The sequence below is a fragment of the Python bivittatus genome, unplaced genomic scaffold (assembly GCF_059951505.1).
Source record: "Python bivittatus isolate LINGU-HERP-01145 unplaced genomic scaffold, Pbiv_v1 ctg000020_np1212, whole genome shotgun sequence".
NCBI classification, from domain to species: domain Eukaryota; kingdom Metazoa; phylum Chordata; class Lepidosauria; order Squamata; family Pythonidae; genus Python; species Python bivittatus.
The window spans coordinates 8,111,714-8,135,015 of NW_028277030.1; the positions used below are offsets into that span (position 1 = coordinate 8,111,714).

At 40.5% G+C, this 23,302-nt stretch overlaps 1 protein-coding gene across 5 annotated transcripts in view; it reads right to left on the bottom strand.

The window, feature by feature from the left end:
- Positions 1 to 13,354: 13,354 nt before the first annotated feature.
- SERTAD2 (SERTA domain containing 2) overlaps positions 13,355 to 23,302 on the bottom strand; it is a 130,919-nt gene continuing 120,971 nt past the window's right edge. For all 5 annotated transcript variants that reach the window (XM_088134154.1, XM_088134146.1, XM_088134133.1 and 2 more), the window contains one exon: positions 13,355 to 20,380. In XM_088134154.1, the coding sequence (XP_087990280.1) occupies positions 19,417 to 20,376 (960 nt within the window). In that variant the 5' untranslated portion in view covers positions 20,377 to 20,380 and the 3' untranslated portion in view covers positions 13,355 to 19,416. The remainder of the gene's footprint in view (positions 20,381 to 23,302) is intronic.

Here is a 23,302-nt window from a genome sequence, read left to right on the forward strand (position 1 = left end):
CTTTATTGTAAGGTTATATTAACAGAATCTTGCAAGACTGAAAGTACATCTCTCCCTACATCCCCTTCACAGCCCAAGAAATTAGGGAGGGTCTCTTGTGAGCCTCTTGCCCCTCCCACATTCCTGCTGCAGGCTAAGTTGCCTTTTATCTGACCACTCCCTTGTCTGCATTTCTTCACCCTGTCTCCCAAGGTCATTCCCACATATTATTACATATATGATTTTCATGGCATGTTACAATATGTGATGTGCTGTTTGGAGGGCATTTGGCAGTGGCCTCTATCCTGGGGATCAGCCTACAGTGTGCTAAGCCCCAACATTGGCATACCATAGGCATTTTTTTAAAATGTGTCTTTTTAATTTTAATTTCCCTACTAATTTTAATAGTAGGAAGAGCCGCTAACTCTCCCTATTTGTCTTTTTAAAGAATCATTACATTGAGCTCACCAGATCTGAGTGGGCATGCTCCAGGTCCCTTCCCTTAAATATTACCATCTAGTGGGACCAAGCAGTTTATCTTGCCAATAGCAGCCTCTGCCCTGTGAAACACCCTTCCTCTGAGATCTAGCAGGCCCCCACCCTCCTAGCCTTCCAAAAAGCCTTGAAGACTTTGCTTTTCCCACAGACACTGGGGCAGTGTAAGGCCAGAGCCCTGTAAAGTTGTGGGTATGTGTGGGAATGTTGCTTTTGGGGGCACCAGTGTAGCGTTTATGCTTTTTTATCATTTTTATTGTTCTTTGTGAGCCGCCCTGGTTTATTGTGCATAAGATGGCCAACCATATAAATCTTCTGAATAAATAAAATAGATTTAAAAACTGCTTTCATATTTGTTACGAAGTGTTTTGGGGGTTCCACAATGAGAAATGATATGCAGATATTTTAATAAATAAAAATAGGGTTCTGTAACAGTTCAGATTTGAAGGGCATGCACCTGCCTGCCACACAATCCTAGGAAAAGATGCATTGAATCAAAAGAGTTGTGCTTTGAAGCACTTTTTTGCCTTCAAATCCTAAGTGCTACACAGAAAATATAGTTCCTTGAATTCAACTGGAATTACAAGGAAGCACTTATGAGTTACCAGAAGAGAGCAAGTCTAAATTCAGAAAAACAAAGTTATATTTCAGTTGACTTCAAACGAAAAGGGAACGTTTTGTTTGTGACCAAATATCAGTTATTTGATGTAGACCAGAACTAAGATCACATGTATTTCAGTCGAAAAAGATAGTGCTGGACTTCATTTACCCTGCCTGTTTCAATTTACAGTGATATATAGACATGGAGTCTCAGATGAGTGAGAATAGTTAAGCTTGACCAATTGTGGAAAAACTCAGCAGGATCAGAGCTGGTTCATGCTGGGATGAGAGGCATGGGGAATTCTCCGAACATTAGACTAGATATGTGAATTACCTTGTTTTTAGCCTTTATATTTTGGACACTGCCTTGATAAGAATATTGTTCATGCTTTCCCCTCCTTTGCTAATTTAGGGCTGTTGGAAGGGTTTGCGTTTCAGTCAAGGTGACTGGATGTGAGGGCTGGTCCTTTACTTTCTTTCGATCTCACAGGGTTGCCTTCTGTTCCCCGGCACTGGCTTGCAGGCTCAGTCCTCCATTAAACCAGCAGGGCAACTGAGCCCCACGAGAGGAGCCATTGGAGATGGCTTGTCCCATCCCAGTCATTAAAGGGGGAATGCTGGCATCATTGGAAAAGCCAGCCCAACTGGTTTGCCTGCTCTGGGCTGAAATGCAGGGCTGTCCCCAGCTCTCTTTTCAGCAGAGCTCTTGGGCCTTTCTCAGCCACCTGGCCAGTGCAGAGGCGAGCCTTTTGCCTTGCACCATGGGAGGGCACTCAGCTTGTTTCTGCAGAAGGCCCAGCGGTTGCCAAGGGCAAAGCACTGCCAGGTAAAAGAATATATAGTAGTCCTTACTTTGGTAGAGTTGCTAAAGACAAAATATATTATGATTAAAGCATTGCAGTATGCTTAAAGGTAAAAAAATGCAGCTGAGAAAAGGTGTGTATGTGTATAGATAAAATGTGTGTACTTTACGTCCTATCATCTCATACAAAACCATGACTTTGTTTGGACTTAATGTGCTGAAAGGCGCCATTTAGTCCAATCCCTGCATCCCCAAAAGATGGCTGTCCAGCCTCCTAAACATATGCAGCCAAGGGGAATTCACCACTTTCCCTTGAAACTGCTCTCCCTCTGAGGATGGTTTTCTTCACATTCAGTGGAATCTGCCTTCCGATAACTTTTAGCCGTTCTTTCATGCCCTGCATTTTCGAATGACTGCAAATAGGTTTTGGCGTTCTTTTCCATGACATTCCTTCAGGTACTTGAAAAGACCAACCATGTTCCCTCCAGCCTTTCCTCAAGGCTAAACAAACCCACTTCTCACAGATCTCTTTCCCACTGAATGCCATCCACCCAGCTTTCAGTCGGCTGAAAACCACAGTGCAGGAAATTTGCAGCTCCAATTGCCAAGCCCCATCCTGAATCAACTGCCTCTGTTCTGGCTTACTGCCAGATGGGGCTCCCTCGATTTTGTGCACATGATGAGCAGAACTGCTCTTCTGGATTGTTGTCTTCCCTTCTGCACATAACCAGTTGGTGGGAAATCACCGTGCTACAGCAGAAATGGACAGGTTTGGCTGTAGTCTCTGTCACTTCTAGGGTCTTTCCTGTGCTCTTCCTCTAACATCCCACTCGGTGGTGACTCAAGTGCAGTAAAGTTTGAAGAAAAGATCAGAGTCACAAGGAGAGCTGAGTCATAAGAGGCACTTTTACTGAGATTGCTCTCCACCGTCCTTCCTTCATATAGATAACAAATCCAGATCCTTTTATGCTGGGCTGAAAAGGCAATGGTGGGCTTGGTCCCATCTCTCCATTGTTTCTATCATTTCTGACTTGCAGTAAACCAGTAACAGCCACAGTGTAAGGACCCTCACAGGGCTGCCAGCTGAATGGCTTAATGCTATTGCGCAATTCTGATAGGCCCACGCTACATCTGGTGCTTCTGGGAAGCAACAGCAGAATAGTGCCAAGGATTAAGAAGGGGACATGCCCATATCAGCCTGAAGTGGCCCAGAAGCGCCACTCCTGGTCACTTGACTTCGCCTCCCATGTAATGAGTGGCAACGCTTAACAGATTTTATACATCTTGAGGCTGTGCTTGGACAATGTCAGAATAAGAGGGAAAATTTTATTACTGACTACATACAACTTAAGGTGTCTTACATGTGCTAGAGGCAAAATGAAGGCAATGTCATGGGGATACAGCAGAAAAAAAAAAAAGACGTTGCCAAGGCCAGTTTGTACAGTAGTTAGGTACAAGGGGGAACCCAACCTTTAGTCTTACCATAAAACATTTTCTGATCTTCCAATAATAATGCAACCTAAAATGGCATTTGCCTTTTCAGTAGTAGCCATGCCACATTTAGCCTATGATCAACTATTACTGCAAAGTCAGTTAGTATCCACCTTCCAATCCCTGTGGCTTTGATTTTATCTTAAGGGAAGAATTTGTACAGTATTTGTCTCTATACAATTCTGTTCTATTATTTTCAGCCCATTTCTCTAACCTATCAATATAAGTTTGAATGTTGTTTCTTATTTCTAGCTATTCTCTATCCCACTTAATTTTATGTCATCTGCCAATTCCTCTCTCTCTTCTTCCAAGTCCTTAATGAAGAGATTCAAGAGTAGAGAGTCTAGGACCAAACCACATGGCCCCCCATGACACTTCCCTCCAGTTTAATAAGGAATAATTCACAAGTATTCTTAGAATTTAGTTTTCAAGCTATCTGCAGATTCCCCTAATGAACATGTAATCCAACCCATACATAACAAGTTGGCCATCAGAATGTTCTGAAGCATATATACATTTGTAAATACCTATCATGCTCTTCCCTTTCAGAGTAGGAACATTATGGAGAATGCAGAAAAGGAATAAGAAATGGTAAGTCAAAGACCTAGGAGGTGTGAGATAAGAAAACAGAAAGGAACTATAGCAAAAATTAAAGTACACCAGCTTCATTTACTGTATCTTCCCATTCTTGCAAACCATCTTTGCTTCCACAATATCATACATTGCTTTTTGTGAGCATGACTCAGTACACTCCATTTACTTCTTAGTTGGTAAGATGCAGGCAACAATATGTTGGCTTGCAGTATAATATCTGAAGGAGAGATCCTAGCTTGCACAGAATACGGTGTGTATGCTTGGGGTACAACCAGGCTTTCAGTGGTATGCTGGCCAAAATATATCAGAACTGACCAGTATTGCCCTCACTGTTTACAAGGAGTACTGCTTATATCACAGGTGTGGCTAAGGCTGGTAACCTGGTCTATACCCTCTCTCATTGATTTTTATTTATTTATTTACAACATATTATCTCAATCAATCTGCTCTGGATGGTTCACAAAAATATAAAATAAATAATCTGTGAAGACTTAATGCCCTCAAACTGGCACAATTTAATTAGAAAATGGTTCCCCGGTCATCATCAACTCAAATCAAATGCCTATTTAAAATGGTGAGTTTTTAGAGGTTTCCAGAATACCATAAATGAAGGAGGAGAAGGAAGACCTGGAGACTACAAGAATTACTGAAGGAGAGGTGGAGAATTTGTGCTTTTCTAGATATGCATTATAGGAAATATTGCAGCCTGTAAAGTCTTCATACAATTGTAGACAATCTAAAACAAAACAGAAGGGTTGTTTAGGGGAAGTCTATTTTGTACAGGATAAGGGACTATACAGTGCTTTTCAACCTTAGCAACTTTAAGACGTGGACTTCAACTCTCAGAATTCCCCAGCATGGTGGCTGGAGAATTCTGGGAGTTGAAGTCCACACATCTTAAAGTTGCCAAGTTTGAAAAATACTGGAGTATAGTATTGTTTCTGGGGTTATAGAAATGGCCAAGACTTTTTTTTCTCTCTGCCTATTATAATGGGGTGGGGTGGGGTGGGGTGGGGTGGGGGATAGAAATGTAACAATCTTAAAGCGAGTCCCAGCCAGTCTTCTTAGAAATAAGCCCAATTTAAGAGATCCCAGGCTTACAGAATCATCGCTGGTAAACCTTCAATGCTATTCCTCTTGAGCCTGTAGCTGAATTCTATGGTTATAGAAAGAATCCAGCTACAGACTGAATTTGTATCCTTTTTCACTCAATACAAGGGCTCTTCCACGTGGGTAACGTTAGAAATCAAACGACAGCGTCAGGGATTCAGTTGTTTACTCCTTCCTTGGGGCTACCAGATCTGGACTGCCAGGACCCTTATCCTTTTGTGTGTTTTTGTGTGTGCGTGTATCAAAAGAAGCAGCAGGTTATTTAGAAGTGGAAGATGATGTTCTCCAGGACCCATTTAAATCCTCTGTAAGGCAACACAATTGCAGAATCAGAGTTCTGTGAGCAACTTTGGAGCTCCCTTCTTTTTCCTTTCTGTCCATTTGCATGCAGCCCTAGCTGCACCAAAGTTTTTCAACAGGATCAAGACTCGGGTACCCCTTGGACATTTCTAACTGAGTAATTGGAGATGCCTATGGCAGGGCCTCCTTATCAGTACTAAATGTTCAAACCACTCTACAGTATGTACATTTCCTCCATAGTACTTTTAACAGCCCGTAGCAGCTGTAGACAGAATACCTTTCCTGTCACAGCAGATAGCAGCACCTAGACAACCTTGGCTAGTCTTGAAAAAGCTAAGCAGGATTAGACCTGGTTAATACTTAGAATGGAGACCACTGAGGGATAACCTGGACTGGAAAGGTAAGAACGAAAACAAAACCCTTGAAAGAAAGCAATGGCAACAATTAATTGAATCCTTTCCAAAGTATTCTTGGCTCAGCTAAGGCTTGAAGCCACACAGTTATGATTGGGTAGCTCATGTTTTTAACCACGGTGCAAGACACTTAATAATGGCAAGAGACTTTGGGACTGCTGGGGAAAAGGGTCAGCCTGTGTAAGAAATAACTGGAGCCTTGCTCTAGCCTGCCCCACCCATACTGCTACCAGTGGAGATCTTTGCATCACTCTCTTGTTGTGGATTTTTGTCGTGCTCTGCCACCCACTCCTAGGCCTCGCCTGGTTCCCTTGGGCCAGGAAGCAGTGGGAGGGTGAAACAGCTGCATATATCAACAGCAAAGGCTGAATGGAAAGCAAAGCAAAGCAGGAAGGAGGCCTAAGGCAGCCCCAAGAGAGGCGCGGGGAAGCCCCCCTTGGGACAGGCAAAGTCAAGATCCAAGAAGCAAATGGTCAGAGTGGATGGGTTTGGAGACAGAACTGAACTAACTGACCACGGAGTCAAACATCTTTCTGCCCAACAACACTTGCATTACTAACATTCAGAAAACTGACAATTGAGTGGGCTTACTGACTCCAGGTCTGCAGGTACTGTGCTAGGTGGAATAGTACAAGGGAACACAATCATGAATCTCTAAAAATGAAATTTCATTGGGCTGGAGGATCCACTTGCCCATACCTGGTCAGTATTCTATCAGAGCATTCTTGACCAACAAATGTGTGTTGTTAGAATGATATGGGGCACATAAAATAATTGACTGATAAATCAAAATTTAATGCTGAATTAAAATTATTGATGTCATATTTAGTTTTAAAAGGCCTTGTAAAATGGAGGGGAAAGGAAGACATTCACAAACACCACTATAATCCGTGGCATCCACCGGCGCTTGCTGCTTTTGTCAGAATGAGGAAAGCAGTGTTGCAGGGTTCTGCCGCAAGCTCTGCCCGTTTGATGCAATGTTACAATGCACATAGAACGCACATAGAAAAAGGGCAGAGCTTGCATCACAATCCAGCAGCATTCCAATATGGCTTACATCACTCTGACTCCCTGGCCCCCTGCACACCGATCATAAATATGAGCTTATTTGCCGGAAATGTACAAGGGAGGTATTTGTTTAATTGAGTGTCCTCCCACTTTTCTGAATTATGATTTAGTGGTCCATGACTGCAGAACATTTGAGAAACACTTTCCTAGCTGAGGAAGCCATGGGAAATGAGTTATAGATGTTTTCAGGAACCAATGAAGTTATTTTTAAGCCAGTCCTATTACATGTAACTTTCTATATTCCTGAAGGAGTAATTGGTTCTTTCCATTATATGATGTGTTCAGATGTAAAATTCTGTTATGTGTGGTGGAATTTGACAGAAGTAAATCCTATGTTAGCACATTGCATCACTAATTTCCAGTCTTGCAGATGTCTACATTGATTTCAGTAGACTTTACTATCAAGTAATCACGTTGTAACCAAAATGTAACCTGGCACTCTTAAGATTTTGGCATGGTCAATCTCCAGGTAGCCCAGAAAGAGTAGAGGCAACATATCACAGATGTTACCTCTTCTCCTCTGCACAGTCAAATATTAAGAGGCAAGCAAGCTATTGACATTCCCTCTGCAAGGATTGTCGAAGACGTAGACTTCCTGACCATTATGCTAAAATGCCGGTCTCTAAGGATTATTGCTGGCTAAAACCACTGGCTATGATGTGCTCTTGATCATAGAGTGTTAGGAAGAAACTAGGATAATGTCTTGGCAGGGTCTCGTTTGCCTCTTTAAATTCTAATGCTGCAGCCAGCTGACTTAGAAATGCGATGTGCTTCTAATGGCTAATCTTCCATTATTTGTACATGCATGCACGCATACATGCACAGAGTGGTTTTTCCAGTTTACATGACCTTGATTATTTGTTTTGGAGATGATCAAGATGCTTGGATAATTACACTAATACCATAGCAATACTTCTTGAGTGAGTGAGCTGAACAGTAAATACAATTGACATATATATTGTTACTAAATATATTCTAAATTGTATACTATGTATAAATAGTTTCATGTGGCTTACTCCCAGATAAAGTGGGAAGGCCTGGATAGCAGGACTTACTGCTGAGTATATTTGATTGATTTAGGAATATATGAAAACAGTATAAATGGAGACACATTGCCTTGTCTTCTAACAATTTCCTTTTAAATTCCTTGCATCTCTCCTTTTAGGTACAGAGGATTTCACTTATTTTTTCTAAGAATACTAAAGAATCTTTAGCCAGTAAGAAACATATACATTCTACACTCAGATCCAGAACTTGATCAAATATTTTAAAACAAACTCATTGCAAAGGTCTGTTAATATATTAAGACAGCAAACACACAACAGTGGATTACGTGCCACTATCGCACTTGTGCCACTCTCCCCCCCCTCCCCCCCCCAAAACATTTACATTAAATGGCTTATTGAACCGGCTTCCACTGACAGCCAATCAGTAATTGTGGACAATATAGGAATAAATTAGCATCTGTATTGATAATTACATAATCCTGTTATTTAGCATCACATTTTGAATGTCGAGTAGTTGTTATGAATTCTGTCAATGCGTTGGCCATTTCTTGTCAGTGGGAAATTGCTGTTGCAAATCTCTGTTGTGTTACCCTAAGACCTTTTGTTAAGGTTACATTTTATTTGGTTAAGTGTGTGTGTTTGTGTGTGTGTGTATTTAAAGTTGAAAACAAAAGCATCTGCCCTTATATTGGGAATGAAGAACTTGGGCACTTCAGTTCCCACCCTTCCCAGCCAGGTTAGCCTATGTAAGAGAGGCTGGGAAATGAAGTGTCTCTAGACCTGGACAAGTTAGAGGAAAGGGGGTACTCTCAACTGCTATCATGCTAAAATAAATAATGGCTCTATGATCTCTTTAATAAATCAGGCCCTTCCCTCTGTTTTTGTGGACATGTTTGGAATTTTGAGAGTCCTTGTTCACTCTCACCAAATGGCTAATGAAATGGCCATTCATAAAATCCATCCCTTCCACTGAAGTCATAACCAGTTTCCATGTATCCAAATGCTACCTGCCACCTTCTGCAGCCTCCCCTACTGCAGGATGCTCCATGTGACTACTTCTTTCCTGGACAACTGGCTCATTTGCAGATAAAACCCTGGGCTGCAGCCAGCCATCATTTATATTTCCTAAGAACACTTATGGGACCTATTGGGGCCCTAGAGGCATTGCTAGAAATAGAGTGTTTGGAAACTAGGGCTCTGCTCTGCAGCATATCATCATCATCATCATCATCATCATCATCATCATCATCATCATCATCATCATCATCATCATCATCAACAATCTGGGACAAGGAGCTGGGGAAACCAGCTAGTATCCATGACTATGGATACTTTGGTGCCCTGCTGGACACCATTTTGGAAACCCAGTGCTAAAGTAAGAGGAAAGGAAATCAATCTTAAATGAACAGGGGGAAGCAGCAGTCTACTGAGCAAAGGAGAAAGTGACCTGTTGGAGGAGTGCCTGAGATACAAGAAAGAGCCACCCAAGAAGGATTCAAACTGCAACATCTCTCTGTAGGATAGCCAAGAAGGGGGAGTATCTTCACTGAGAAAATGGTGTGGCAGAAAGGCTAAACACTATTCCTCAGAACTGCAGACCCAATTCACACAAACTTCAGAAACTATTGTACTGATTTTATTTGAAAAGTCTGTATCTGCTTTTTCTCTGAGAAGTAACTTTTGAATTCCACAATTCTCTTTGGGGAATGTAAAGAGATGAGAGGTCCATTTGTGGATCACATAACCTTGCTAATTTGGCCTTATATAACTTCCCAAGCAGAAGCTGTCTTTTCAATTAGAGGCATGGCCAGTATATAATGAACATATGTCCCTCTCAAAGCAAATCAGCACCAATATGCTCCAGCCACCCAGATGTCCCCTTGATCATAGCCCCCCCGCCTTATCTAGGACCCAGCCCAGAATTAAACCCGTCTTCAGTCATCACTTCATATTCTGAATTTAAAAGGGTTTTGTGCTTAATTAAACACAGTTAAATGTTAATTAATTAAGCCCCAGTACAATAAGCTGTGTAATACCTATGCTACTTAATAACCTCTTTTGCTGCTATGCAGCAGCAGAAAAGAAATCAGGTGGGTTGCTTCTGAATGTTAGCCATATTCATAGCCATATCCAAAGTGTGATCATGCCCCTTTTCTTTTAGTCACCAATTGGCATCTGCTGCCTCCATTTTTCTGTTGGTGTTTGCCTTCTTATTTAGGACTGGGCCCCAGGATGTCCCTGCCACCTCTTTTAAAATCAGTAATTTTACCTGCCCAGAAGCTCTGTTATTTCTCCCAATCCATTTCTCTTTCTTTGACTCTCTCCTTCCGTCTATGCATTCTACAATCACAGCCACCCACTCCAGAAAGGGGAGGCGTTCATGAAGCAATCACGTGTAGAGCTGAGACCTGCCCAAGGAGAGCAAGCTATCTGGGCACTGAGAAGGAGCCTCGTCAGTGGCTCTCTTATCACAGGATTGGCAGTTGTGCCTTCCAGTTGAACGTTCAAATGTTTTGGCCCTACATAAACTAGCAGGTGCTTCTAAAACTAAAGTGGGGAAGAGGTGAAAGGAATCTGGAAGAGAAGTGGCCTTGCACAAAGATGAAATGGCACAAAGGTGAGTTGGAAATGGCATCAATGGGGACACAGGAGCCCTGCTTTTCCTTGTTGCAGCATTTATGCATAGTTTCTGCTCGCAGCTGAAGTTGCTGAAAGAGAAGAGTGACAGCAACAGAAGAGAGGAGTGGTAAAGAAAGGTACATTGGCACACCCACAAATCAGGAAAACACAATTTGGCACAGAATCACTCCCAATGTGAGTGATCCAGATAACCAAATTTATGAGGGTAACTTTTTTGCTGACACAAGGAAGAGTTTATGGTGCTTTAAGCCAGCAGTGGGGAAATGGCCTTCACCTGCCATAACTTGTAAATTGTACTGTTGGCTCGCTCTATTCAGAAATCTTTTCCTAAAATTCTTCTTGTCTCAGGCAAAAAACATTCTGCTTGTGTGTGTGTTGTGTGTGTGTGTGTATAAACATATGTGAGGAATGTAACTCGATCCATTTGTGTTGCTTGTGAACACAAAGAGGCAGATTCTGGAACAGAATACCCCCAAATTCAGAAGTTTGCATAGAGGGCGGGAGCATGATTCCAGGTTGTCCTGGATATCTAAGCACCATGAGCTAAGACAAGGTTTTGTATTAAGAAGAGATCATATGGATGCAGGTGGATTTTCCAGCCCCAGTGGCTTGGAGCTGGAAACCACACTTCTATCTGCACAATCATAAACAGTGCCTCTCTCTTCATAATCACAGCTCTGATATGTTTGCTTTAGGTTTCCTTACACTGGGTATGTCAGATCTAAAGATAAGCAATGTTAGGAAGCCCACAGAGGATTCCCCACAAAGGCCTCTCTTGGGGTTACTCAAGGGAGGAACTGACTCAAATTTAGAGGACCTTTTTGAGTTGTTTCACCTACTTCAGAATCTCTCTTTCCTTTGCCCCACTTTATTCTTCCCTAGACCTGTGCTGCAAGTTATTGCATGGGAAGGTGTCTGAATCTAAGTTTAATTTAGATTCCCTGAACTTTCCAAACAGTAACACGACTTAGGACCCAAGGAAAATCTCACCAAACGGTCCAGTGATCAGTTTGTGAAATGGTCATTCCACAAACTTAGAAGGGGAAACATCTTAATTGTGCAGAAGGAAATAAAGAACCAGGAATGACCTGCGGCCCTTCAGCACTCAGTTTGGGCCCTCCAGGAAATGTCCCCAAAATGCCCACATTTCAGCAGTGTGAATTCAGTCTATTTTGAGATTTTGGGGTAGTTTAGGATGGCAATGAAAACTGTTTGCCTTTGGGGGGGGCTCTTATTTTCTTCTTCCTTACCTCTAAAAAGACCACACTGAGCAGGTGAGTTGATGGACAAGGAGCAAGATAACCATAATAGATTAAACTATTGCCTTGATGGATTGGTCATTTCTAGTTTATCCTGATAAACTATGATTAAATAGTCTCAGGAGCAGAAACGGTATCCATAGGTATCAGTTAAGGAATAAATGCAGCTGGGACTGGGCAGTGGTGTGACTGCCCCATCTGCACCTGATCCCTCACCATGGAGAGATGACCTAGAGTGACAGGAACCCTGAACAAAAGTCTCTCACTCACACCACCATCTTCTGGGGCATGGCGCTGTTTAGCTCTGTACAGAATGTTACATCGCATGTGGAAAGGAATGGCAGATTAACATAGAAAACAGTGCCTCAGAAACAATGTTGTGCATATAGACCCTTTGCTAGTGGAGCTTTGGCATTTCACAGGGATTAGAAACAGAGTCTGAGAATGTCTTTTTCTGAGCAAACCTTTCGCACAAAGAGTTATCTAGTCAGCCCAGAATGCCAGGGATTTAGGAGCAATTATATTTACAGTGCAAGAAAAGGAAGAATGTAAGGAAGAAAGTCTGCATCTTTCACAGAAATCTCTTTTAGGTGTAACAGACTGGTATGGAAATGCAAATTTCACCTAAACCAGTGCAACCCTAGGTGTATTTGCTTAAAGTAAACCCGCATGGGTTCTTCCTTAAAATTACATCCTAATATTTCCATACCACAACAGATCTGGTATCCTGGATAACATGTGGAATAACCTGTGTTTTCCTTTGCCCTTTAAAAAAAAAAATATGGAAGAAACCAACCAAACAAGGCATCTAGGAATGACTGAGTTGTACTGTTTTTCCAGTGCATCCAATTGCTTAACATGTAGCTAGAAAGGATATAGTTAATTTTCCAACTAGTTATTTGAGAGTACTGTTCCCAATCATCCTGGCTTAAAAGCTCCATTGATACAGTGTATCGGTGGCTAAAGTATGACTTCTACATCCTTTTCTGTTCTCGTACATTTATAAACATCATGTCCGTAGTTATTTCTTTACATTATTTGAATCTGGCAGAATTCTGAAGATGCTTTGCATGCAAGTTCAATAGACGGGAGTATTGTAGTTATTATAGGATGAATAGGCATGATCCAACTTTCACCTTTTCTGTATTGAGAAGCCATTGCTGAATGCGTACAGTATTGTCTTCGAATACCAACACAAGAGTTTCCCAGATTGAAAAGAAAATGCAGCAAATGTGGCTGGGTCTATTCCATCTCCCCTCAAATCCATAAATCTCACCCTTCACTTTCACTCACTCTTTTTTCTATTGTGTGCAGTCTGGAGCCTCTTTGATGACTCCTATTACAAAACTGAACCAAGACAGCTGGGTTTCTTTTTAAATTGTTTATTGTATAATATAAAACTACAAAAGTAAGACTGCTCATTTCCATGTAATTTGCCCATTTTTTAAATTATTATTACAGCCCATACCTACAAGTGAATACAGTAATCTGGTTTCAGATGTATATGTCTGTAATATTGCATAGAAAAGGCACAGCTCTAAGGTCTGTTGCGGGATGGGAATGGGGGCAGAGGATGAAAATACCAGCGTTTTGGACAAAACAAGCCTTGTTTTAAAACAACCATGCACCAAATGTATCCTCATTTTTACACCTTTTCTCTTCCCCCTCCCCTGAAATCTCTGCTTTAAGAGTCTTGTGTGGATTATAATGTTAAGCATCTACAAGGTTTTATCTTTAAAAAAAAATTAAAACAAAATCCAAAATTTGCATTAGAATTATTTTTAACATTGAAAAAAAGAAAAGTCTATAAAATGAGCGGAAGTTCCCAAAATAAAAGTTCAGCCATGTTATAAGCATATTAATAAAAGCAAGGTCCTGGATTTTTTTTTTTTTTTTTTTAACAATCACAATTACATTCTAGATCCAATGAGCCATTTCTCAGGAGGGTGCACATCCATTTGCTCATGGTTGTTATTCAACTGTAAACTTTAGATTCACAAGTCAGGTTCTATAAGACAATTAAAAAAAAAAAATCACATGGTACAACTTATTCTCATCCTGGCCTCTCTGAAAAGGTAGTCTTAATTCTGTCTCTCACTGTAAAGCAGAGCAACTAGCACCAACACTAATGTTGGTGGCAACAGTTTCCATGTGGGAAGTCTCTCTCCTGCAGGCAACTGTCTGAGAGGGAGAGGAACTTCCGGCATGGTGTCCTTGGCACTGCCTACTGAGTGCCTACAATTCTGTGTCCGAGAAGTCTAAACGCTGCTTGCTCAGAGTCTGCTCTGTGGAGCCAGATTCAGGCTAGACCTTCACCTCATTTCCCAGCACAAATGATGTTCTGAAGAAGGGTGGGAGATGTGAATTTGGGGCTTTGAGTACAGCCTATCATATGTTCACCTCACCCCAAGAGACTAGAACGGCTTCCCCCACAGAATGCTTCAACTGCAGCATTTTACTAAGAGTCTTAAGATCTGTTTGCTCTTCTCTAGAAATACTACCCTAGGAAGGGTGGAGGTTATAGTTAGATCAGATTTTGCCTCTGTGCTGATGAATTGTCTCAAACGGTGGAAACAAGGATCTGCCTTTGAAACCAATACGAAAAGTCTTCTACAGAACATAGCTTCTCAGTATGGCTTACACCTACTATGAGGTATGTCCTTATTAATCCTTGGAAATTTGGTACAAACATTTGCACTGACAAGTCTACATTTTGGTCACTTATCTGCATTCATGGATGCAAAACCCAACAGAAATGTGAATGCAAATGCTTTTAATTGATTTCTGATAGAACGATCATATTCTTCCATAGATTTTGTTCCATATTAACTTCTACCATGTTGCTCCTAGAGGCTTCCTTGTTCAGTTTCATAAAATATAAGTCTAGGGCTGTTAATCTGCAAGCTACATAGCAGCTAGCAGACAAGGAGTTATTGCAAACTGTTATACAACATTACCTATACTTAAACCTAAACCTCAACTTTGTCATGGAATGCCACACGTTCCCTCTCCTACCACTGGCTTCTGCATTGCTTTGTTTTGTCCCGAGAAGTCTCATAAGGACATGCCAGTGGATGTACATATTAATATATAACGCACTGTACATTTGCCATACCTGATCAACGACAGACCACTTTCAACAGTGCTCCTTAAACAGCTGCTTATGCATAATCATTTGAAGGGAAATGGTGACAAGTTATAAACATGCATTTTTGAAATAGGTTGTGTCATGCCACTTTACACTCTCTCTGCAGAAAAAAAGGCACACTTATGTGTAAAGTAAAGGCTAATCTTAGTTTGGTTAATGGACTTTGGCTCCCCTGCCCCTTGCCCCATTTAATTTCCTAGTTTTCAGCAGTAGCAGTTCCAAACTAAAACTGGGGAAAAAATAAATTGCCGTGGTGTGAAACTGAACTGTTTGGTAGGAAAGCTGCTTTCAACCTACATCATCTCCATTGCAAGAAGCCAGCTTGCTCTGCCCAGCTCTCTAGGATGAAACCTGTGGTGCACGCTGCTTCTATGCATCTTGAAGGGAGAGAAATCTTAAATGCTCTTCGTTTGTTCGTCAGCAAACATACATAGGCTATACCGTGCTAACACACATCCCCATTCAGTTCCGGCTACCAGAGTGAGAATATATCACTTTAAGCCTTTAAGACTGAAATTCTGCATATGCTTATTCAGGAGTATGCTTAATTAAATTCAGTGAAGCTTACTTCTGAGTAGACATAATGCAACAAAGTCCCATTGAAACCAAGGCTGTGTTTGGCTGCTTGAAATAGGACCTGGCCCATTTAAAATACCCAACAATACCAAACAGTTTGATTTGTATAACTAAGTTTATAATTTTTTTTGCATGTTCTATAGAATCAGAGCGACTCTCAGTAGAGAAAAGCAGGAGAGGTGGGAGAGAGATCTGGTGAATGACATGTATTCGGAACAGAACCCAGATAATAATCTCCAAATCTAACTTTCAGCTCCCTCTTGTATGGATTTCACATTCCTACAAGAGAATACATTCCTACCATACATTCTGTACATGTTACAATCCAGATGTTGTTAGCTTCACAATAAAATAAATATATTTACAAAAGAAAAATAAAATGGAATAAATAACTTATGAAAAACAAAATGGAAAAATCACTTCAAATTCAAACAGCTTTTTTAATTCTGCTCTCTTCTCGTCACTTCATTGCACATATGTGTCATTAAAAATGCCCCCAACATTCAAGGTGGAATCTGGGGGGTGGGGAAAAGAGGAACAGTAGCCTGGTAAGTTCAGATCTTTTAAGAGAAGAAGTTACATTGTAGAGACAGAAGTATTTCAGCTGGTATTTCTGTGAGGCACTCATCATACTTGGGTGTCTAATTCTGTAGGGTAGAGGTACTATCTGCCATAATCCCACTCATTTGCCTCACAGAAAGTTGAAACCAGGACTGATTTCTGCTCAAGGTTTCAAACGGCTTTCCTTTGTACGTACGGCAAGGTTAGCATTTGAAAAACAAACCTACTGTTCCTCTCTAAAATGGTGTTAATTTGAACTCCTGCCCAACATGTGGTACTTGTTTATATACTCCATTAGCTCATCCAAAGAGGAGAGTATTGTTTCTGGATTACGTGTAAAATCAGATTTTGACAATGGTAAATCTTGTTTACATTTTTTCCTTGACATTTCTTAATTTTAATCTAAATCAAAGACTGTTCCAGCAAAGGCTTGGGATACTGCCATCCTGATTAACTGATTAAAACTAAATTGAGTGCGTTCTAGCATTACAGATATCTGCACCCCAGGTTACCCTATTTGGCTAGTAACATATCAGCAAGCATCTTATTTCATCTCCTCTACCATGTCTGGCTACCATATCTGGTTCTGCAAAGATCTGGACAACCAAGAGGTGGAAGCCCAGAGAGGTTTTTGTATCTCTTTGCTACAATTTAGTGGTCTTTTGGATTTCTGCAGCCCCGATTGGGAAGACCTAATCTTCTCAAGCCCACAAATTCCTAATGAAACTGTGAGTCAGTGTTGTTTTATACAGTACCAGCCATATTCCTAGTGATTACCAGACTAACAAAAGTCTTTGTTCAGGGCATTTTGCAATCTAAATAGGTTGTTATAGCTTCTAGTTAAATTTTTTGAATGTGCCAGCTTTTTTTTCCTCCCCACACCACCAGTAATTGGCAAAAATATGCTTGCTTATAAAGACAAGCAACTTCAAATTCATTTTATGACCACACTGTTATTTGAGTGAGATAGGTTTTTCAAGATAGCAAAATCTGATTAATTTATTAGAGTTTAGTTGATAATTTGGAATGGTATACTTAGTGTAGGCACGCAGGACTCTAATTACACAGATAGTTTGGACAGGAATGAAAAACTGTCTGTGCATTACATATAATAAATTACATGCATTTTAAATAAATAGATATGGCCCGTTCTAAAGTGCCAGTTTATAAAGCTGCCTTCTTAAAGGCAGACAAGACCCAATTTTTAAAAATCCATGAGAAGAAGTGAGCAGAACCAACTGAATATTGCCAAATTACATAAAACATAATTTAAAATTTCTTAAATAAATATAAAAGTTATTCCTAAAGAAGCCATATGCATATCAACAGTATAGTTTGTAACCTGCACTCAATTAAGTACCATTTAAAATTAATATGCCATAGCAATCTCGGCAACAGGCATGATAACATTGCAAGTTTTCTTTAACACAAATGTACATCACAATGAACAGAGAGAAAAATTGCAACAGGTGCAGAAATGAGAAGACTTAAGTGGGGAGGAAACATGCATAGAAGGTTGCAGTTTCAATACATTGTCAAACAGTGTATATAAAGTATAAAGCAAGGAACAGAGTTGAATCAAGAAACCAACCTCCCCCAAAAGATACCAAGTGTTCAAAGCACAACCAGCTCCAGTTTTAAGAGCAATGGATACTTGAGTGAGTCCATCCAGTGCTGATAAGAGATGATTTCACTGCAGTAATACTGAAGTTGCCTTTTTCTTTTTCAGCACTTGCCAACACAGTGAATAAGAATATTAATGTTCCAAGCAAAGGGCAAGAATAATCAGAAGAATGATCAGAAGAAATAAGGTACATTAGAATTACACTGTCAGAGAGACAAAGGGCCTTTTTCCACCCCTGATCCTAAACTCAGTTTCTTGGAAGGAATCTCCACTGATTTCAATGCAACTTACTTTCAAGCTTTAAACAAAATAAAAATCCAAAACAATCAAGCAAAACTATCTGTCCCAAACTGCTACAGCCACAGTATGCTTCCCCTTAAAACTGATAACCACCTAAATTGTGATGTTCTAAAACTAGATGCCATTACTATGGTAATACTACAAGACAGAGTAAAGTACACCAAAGCCCGCCGATTTCTACTGTTTGAATCTGAACAGGGCACTCTGTCAAGGGTGCGCTTACCAAAAAGAAAGATCTTTCCAGGAGCACAACTTTCTCACCAGGAAAGCTGTAAAATATTACAAAGCTGAGCTCAACGGACTTAAGGACACTCTACTCTGTCAGACTAAGGATGGAATCTGTTTTGCAATTTTTTAAAAAGCTTGGTTTGAGGATATACTGTATATTTTTTAATTCTTGATCTTTTTGGAGTGAGGGAAGGGAGAACAAGGGAGTTTCATCAGAATAAAGTTTCACAGCTATTTCCTGCCAACTGTTTGACATCAGTGTTGGAATATACATGGCTCTAAGGTTTTTGTTAATCACAGTAGTAGGCAGCAGGGAGTAAATATCTGTGAAACTTTTAAGGGAAGAGCCCTTGGTCTTTTCCTTCAAGCATGGGAGTCTGGATTCAGGGAGGCCAACTGGAGACTGATTTGATCCAAACTTCTCTTTGCACCATTATATGCATATAAAACACTACAAGTCTGTATAAAACTACAAGCGGTTCTTGTACATCAGAAGGTATATGCAGGAACAGGAAGAGCAAATCCTACCAAAATAGCTATTTCCTTTTTGTGTGTATGTGAGTATAAACAGCATTTTGTTTTGTTTCTTTTTCTTTTTCTAAGAAAGAAACCCAATTATCATAAATTGCAGAATCTATACAAAAATATAAAATAAATTTGGGTAGCAGTTTCTAAAGAGCCATGTAAATGCAACATTTAAAGAGGAATCATTAATACCTCTAAAAAGGCTGAATTGCTAAGTCAACCTAGACAGGGCTAAAATGCCAAAAAGGTACTGCAATTATCTAAATAATATTTTAACCTCTTGCAATAAAACTTATAGAAAAAATAGACAAATATGCACATGCAATTTACAGCTTTTTCCCAACATAATCCTTGTGCTTAGCTTTTACATTTTTTTTGTCAAACATATTTATGTTTTACAATATGCATTTTCTTCCTATATCAGGATTTCAGGTCTCCCTTGAGGAACCACTTTCAGAAATACATTAAAAGTGGTCATACATGAATGAAGGCACTCCAACTCTGCTTGAAGCAAAAACAAGTATGATCCTTAAAAAAAAAGACAAGCAAAGACGCATGCACAGTGGTGTGTGTATTTGCGTGCGTGCATATATGTGTGTGTCTGTATGTGTTTCTTGGTAGGTTTGAAAGGAGAGGGGGCCTTGTGAAAATACTACCAAGGGTTTATACTGGTGCATTTAAAAAGTTGCTATCCATCTATGACCCGACAAGCACCTCCATAATGTGATCCAGTTCTGTAAGGTCCATTTTGAAAGGCTGATTGGGGGTTACTGGCTGGGTACTGTAGGGTGCCAGAGTTTTGAGGAGGTCATCTGCGGAGACAGGAGCCATTTTTGAGGCAGCCCCTGTAGAGGATGTGCAAGGGTCAAAATCATACATAGATGTATCAATGTCTGCAAAGAGAATGTCATCCAGGGTCAAGTCTGTAAGAAAACCTGTAGAAGTTGTGATCTCAAAATTGCCAGGTAACGAGTCCATGAGTTTAGGCTCACTCATTCTGTTCTCCTGTATACCCTCAGGCTTTTGGATGCTGGATTCACTGGAGTTCTCCTTAGAGTTATCTGGCGCAGTTGTATCTGCTGCTGCTGTAGCTACTACTGCCTCAGCGGAGGTAGGTGTTGGACAGAGCTCCTCAATTTCATCCAAGGCTGAGGAGAAACTGTCCTTTACTGGTTGGATCGTTGGAGGTGGTAATTTTGGAGGACTATCTAGTGAGATAGTCTGGGAAGTGCAAAAAGTGTCATCCTCAAGCAGAGAGGCAGGGGTGAGGCAAGACTCCAGTGGTGTAGGGCTTGCTAAGTCAGTGGGGTGGACTGGCGGAGAGGCCAGATGGCTAAAGGCAGGCTGAGCTTCTCGAAAGTTGTCTCCAAGAGGATCTGTAGGCTGCGATGGGGTGATGAACATAGGCCTCAAGCTGCCTTCCTGTTTGAGTTCCTCCTGGATCCGCCTCAACATGTTGTTAATTAAAACAGTCTTTTGCAGGCTTGGCTCTGTTAATGGCCTGTGGTTATAAAGTTTCATAAGGGAAATGTTGAAGATAGTCTGGCGCTGTAAGGTGTAAGACACCTTAGATGGACCATCGGTAGGAGACACCACTTTGCCTTCCAGCCCATCTTCATGCTCATCAAACTTCCGTTTTCCTCCTTTCCCCAACATATATCTGAAAACAGAAGAAGAGAAATATTGACTAGGATAGCCTTCATATCCCACTAATGCTCCCACCAATATTGTAGCCACTCTAGCTCAGCCTTCTCCAACTTGAAGCCCTTGAGATGTGTACGGATATTTTTCTCTTGGAGCTGTAGTCCCAGCATATGGGAGAGAACCAGGCTGAGGAAGGCTGGTTTACAGTCATTTTCAGAAGACACAAAGAAAGCAACCCCAAGTATCATAGAGCCGTTTTTCTTGCCTTTTTAAAAAAGCCATTGTTTATTTAATCTAACTGTAAATTGCAACCAAATAGTGAACTGGAAATCAGACTGAACTGAGATTGTAAACACAGAAAAACTGACTGATGATAAAGAGAGGTGCAAAAGCATCACAGTAAGTAATTGATAGAGAAGTAATCCTGCACTCTGGAATCTCAGACCAATCCTAAGACTTTAGGTACCGATTCATCAGGAGCAGAAACAAGAGAATGTGAATCCAAGAGACTCTTATTCTGAACATAAAACATGATCACATGGACCAGGGATAGGTAACTCACCACTGCATTTCAGAAGCCTTTTGCCATCAAGCAATTTAGCAAAAACAGTAGATCTTTTTCCTGAAAGCCTACCAGGCAGGGAGAAATAGGAATATACGAGAGGTACGGGGAGAAGAAGGTGTAAATGGCATGTCAAAGAAAAACAAAAGGTATAGCTGCACCATTTTTTGGCTCTAGTGCAGAGATGCATTATTTTTGGTTTAAATTATGGTCCATACTTGGCTTTTGAATGAAGTATTGGAGGCTGCACTCTGAAACCACACATAGGGCCATGACAAAAAATAAACTTGAATTCCTTACTTCCTAATCATGTTAATAATTGTACCCTTTAAATTAAATAACATTAAACATTAAATTAACCATTTAGCAGTGGGTTTTGGAGGTGACAACCAATGATTTCAAAGGCTACTTATGGCTCCAGGGCTCCTTCTCTACCCCCTCCCCCCATTTGCTTTTGCTTCTCCTTCCTTAGTACACCCCCCCCCGCATAAATTACCTCTAAGGAAGAAGTAGAAAAGACATACCCACCCTGTCACTAAATATAATCCAATGGCACCGCAACTATTTTATCAGTTAGTGATGGCAATATATTAATAAATAATTGCTGATTAATAGAAGGTCTTGCTCCTGTGACCCTCACAAGAACAGAAAAGTGCAAGAAGTTCAAATCCTCAATTTCAAATGAAATGTGTAAGTCCATCTGAACTGGTGGTTTTCTTGAATGTCACATGAGAGCAAGAGCAGGAAATGCATTTCACATTATGGCCACATGTCAGGGCAGCTACGGTGCAAATGTAAAATAGGACTTTAAGGTCCCAAGCCTGGTCCATTCCCTTATTTCTCCCATCAGTCTTTAACAAATGTTCGTATGAACTGAAGGAATTTTCCAGCTCTGAGGGTTACAGAGAGAATGCTGGGCTGAACCTGATTTCTATTAAGACAGCTGGGATTTCTATGTGATGATTATGGAATGGGGTTTCTTTTTCTAGCCCGACTACAACCTGGTTTTGCTAAAGCTGTATATCACTGTCCCATGATACTGAAGGAGTCCCGATGCCCCTCCCCAGCCCATGCCTCAAGAAGTGAAATAATGGGGAAACTGACAAGGATGCCCTCTGAAACGACAGGCACCTCAAAAGCAATCCATGTGAACACCCATCACTGAATTCTAAAGCATAAGTGGATGTGCAGGTTTCAACACTAGGAATTACTTGGGGATTTTTGATTGTGTTCCATATGCAAAAGAACATGAGCAAAGGGAGGATTCTGCTCTTGAGGAACCATGCTGCAGCCTCTTAAAAGCTTACAGCAGTTACAGGCAAGCAGGTGCCCTCTATCTGCTTTGTACCACAATACCCATAACCAGAGGTTTTAACAGCAGACTTAAGTTTGAAGCCTCAGGTTTGCAACAGAGATGTAAATGCCTAAAATTTAAAAGGCATACACCATACATGATTCGGAGTTACCTGCCTACCCGCCTAGCTGAACCCTGAGTTGCTTTCTTAACTCAAATACGGCTGCCTACTTCGTATGTGGTGGAATGTTACTTAAGTTCAGTCTATCACAGCTAGAACCCCTGGGCTGTAAAGTTTTTTTAAAAACTATCTCAACTGAATGAGGTACCTCAACCTTGGAACTGCAGCTGTAAAAGTTCTCTTTGGAATTATTCCAAAGCAGAAAATACAAGCACGCACAAAGCATTCCTTCAGCTGCACACACCCGCACGTAGAATAAAAATGAAAATAATTATGAAAATGCTAACCTGGTAGCTTGTAAGAAATACAAAATGCATGCTGCAAGTAGAGGGAGAAATAACAAGGATATTGTAGCTCAGTTGTAATGTTGTTAGCGCTATTAACTTTGTTGAGAATGTCTATAGGCTTCTTTTCAATTAAAAACTCTCACAAAGCAGTTTGTAAATTAAAAATGCAAAACACTGAGTCAGTGCAATTAAAACAACAAATGAAATAACATCCATTCCAAAGATGTGGGGCCACCACAGAAAAGGCTCTAGGTCTTGGGCATATCATTCTACTGCTCTTATGGTATATGAAAAAACAAGTTCTCAGATTCTAACTTTAACGTGGGGGAGTTGGGCGGTGATATAAATTTGATTTATAAATAAATAAATAAATAAATAAATAAATGTTTGAGTGAATTCATACAGCATCTTATCTCTACAATCGATTTTTACAATTGATTTTTAGAAATCAATAACATTGTCAGTTATAGATTTTGGCTGCCTTGCTCATCTTCTCTTCATTCAGTAGAGTAATGATAAGCTTCACAGGGTAGAGAACCAAGAATCTACTTTATAAATCTAAGACATTTTAGACTAGAACAGGATTCAGCCATAACTGACTTTCATACTTTAGA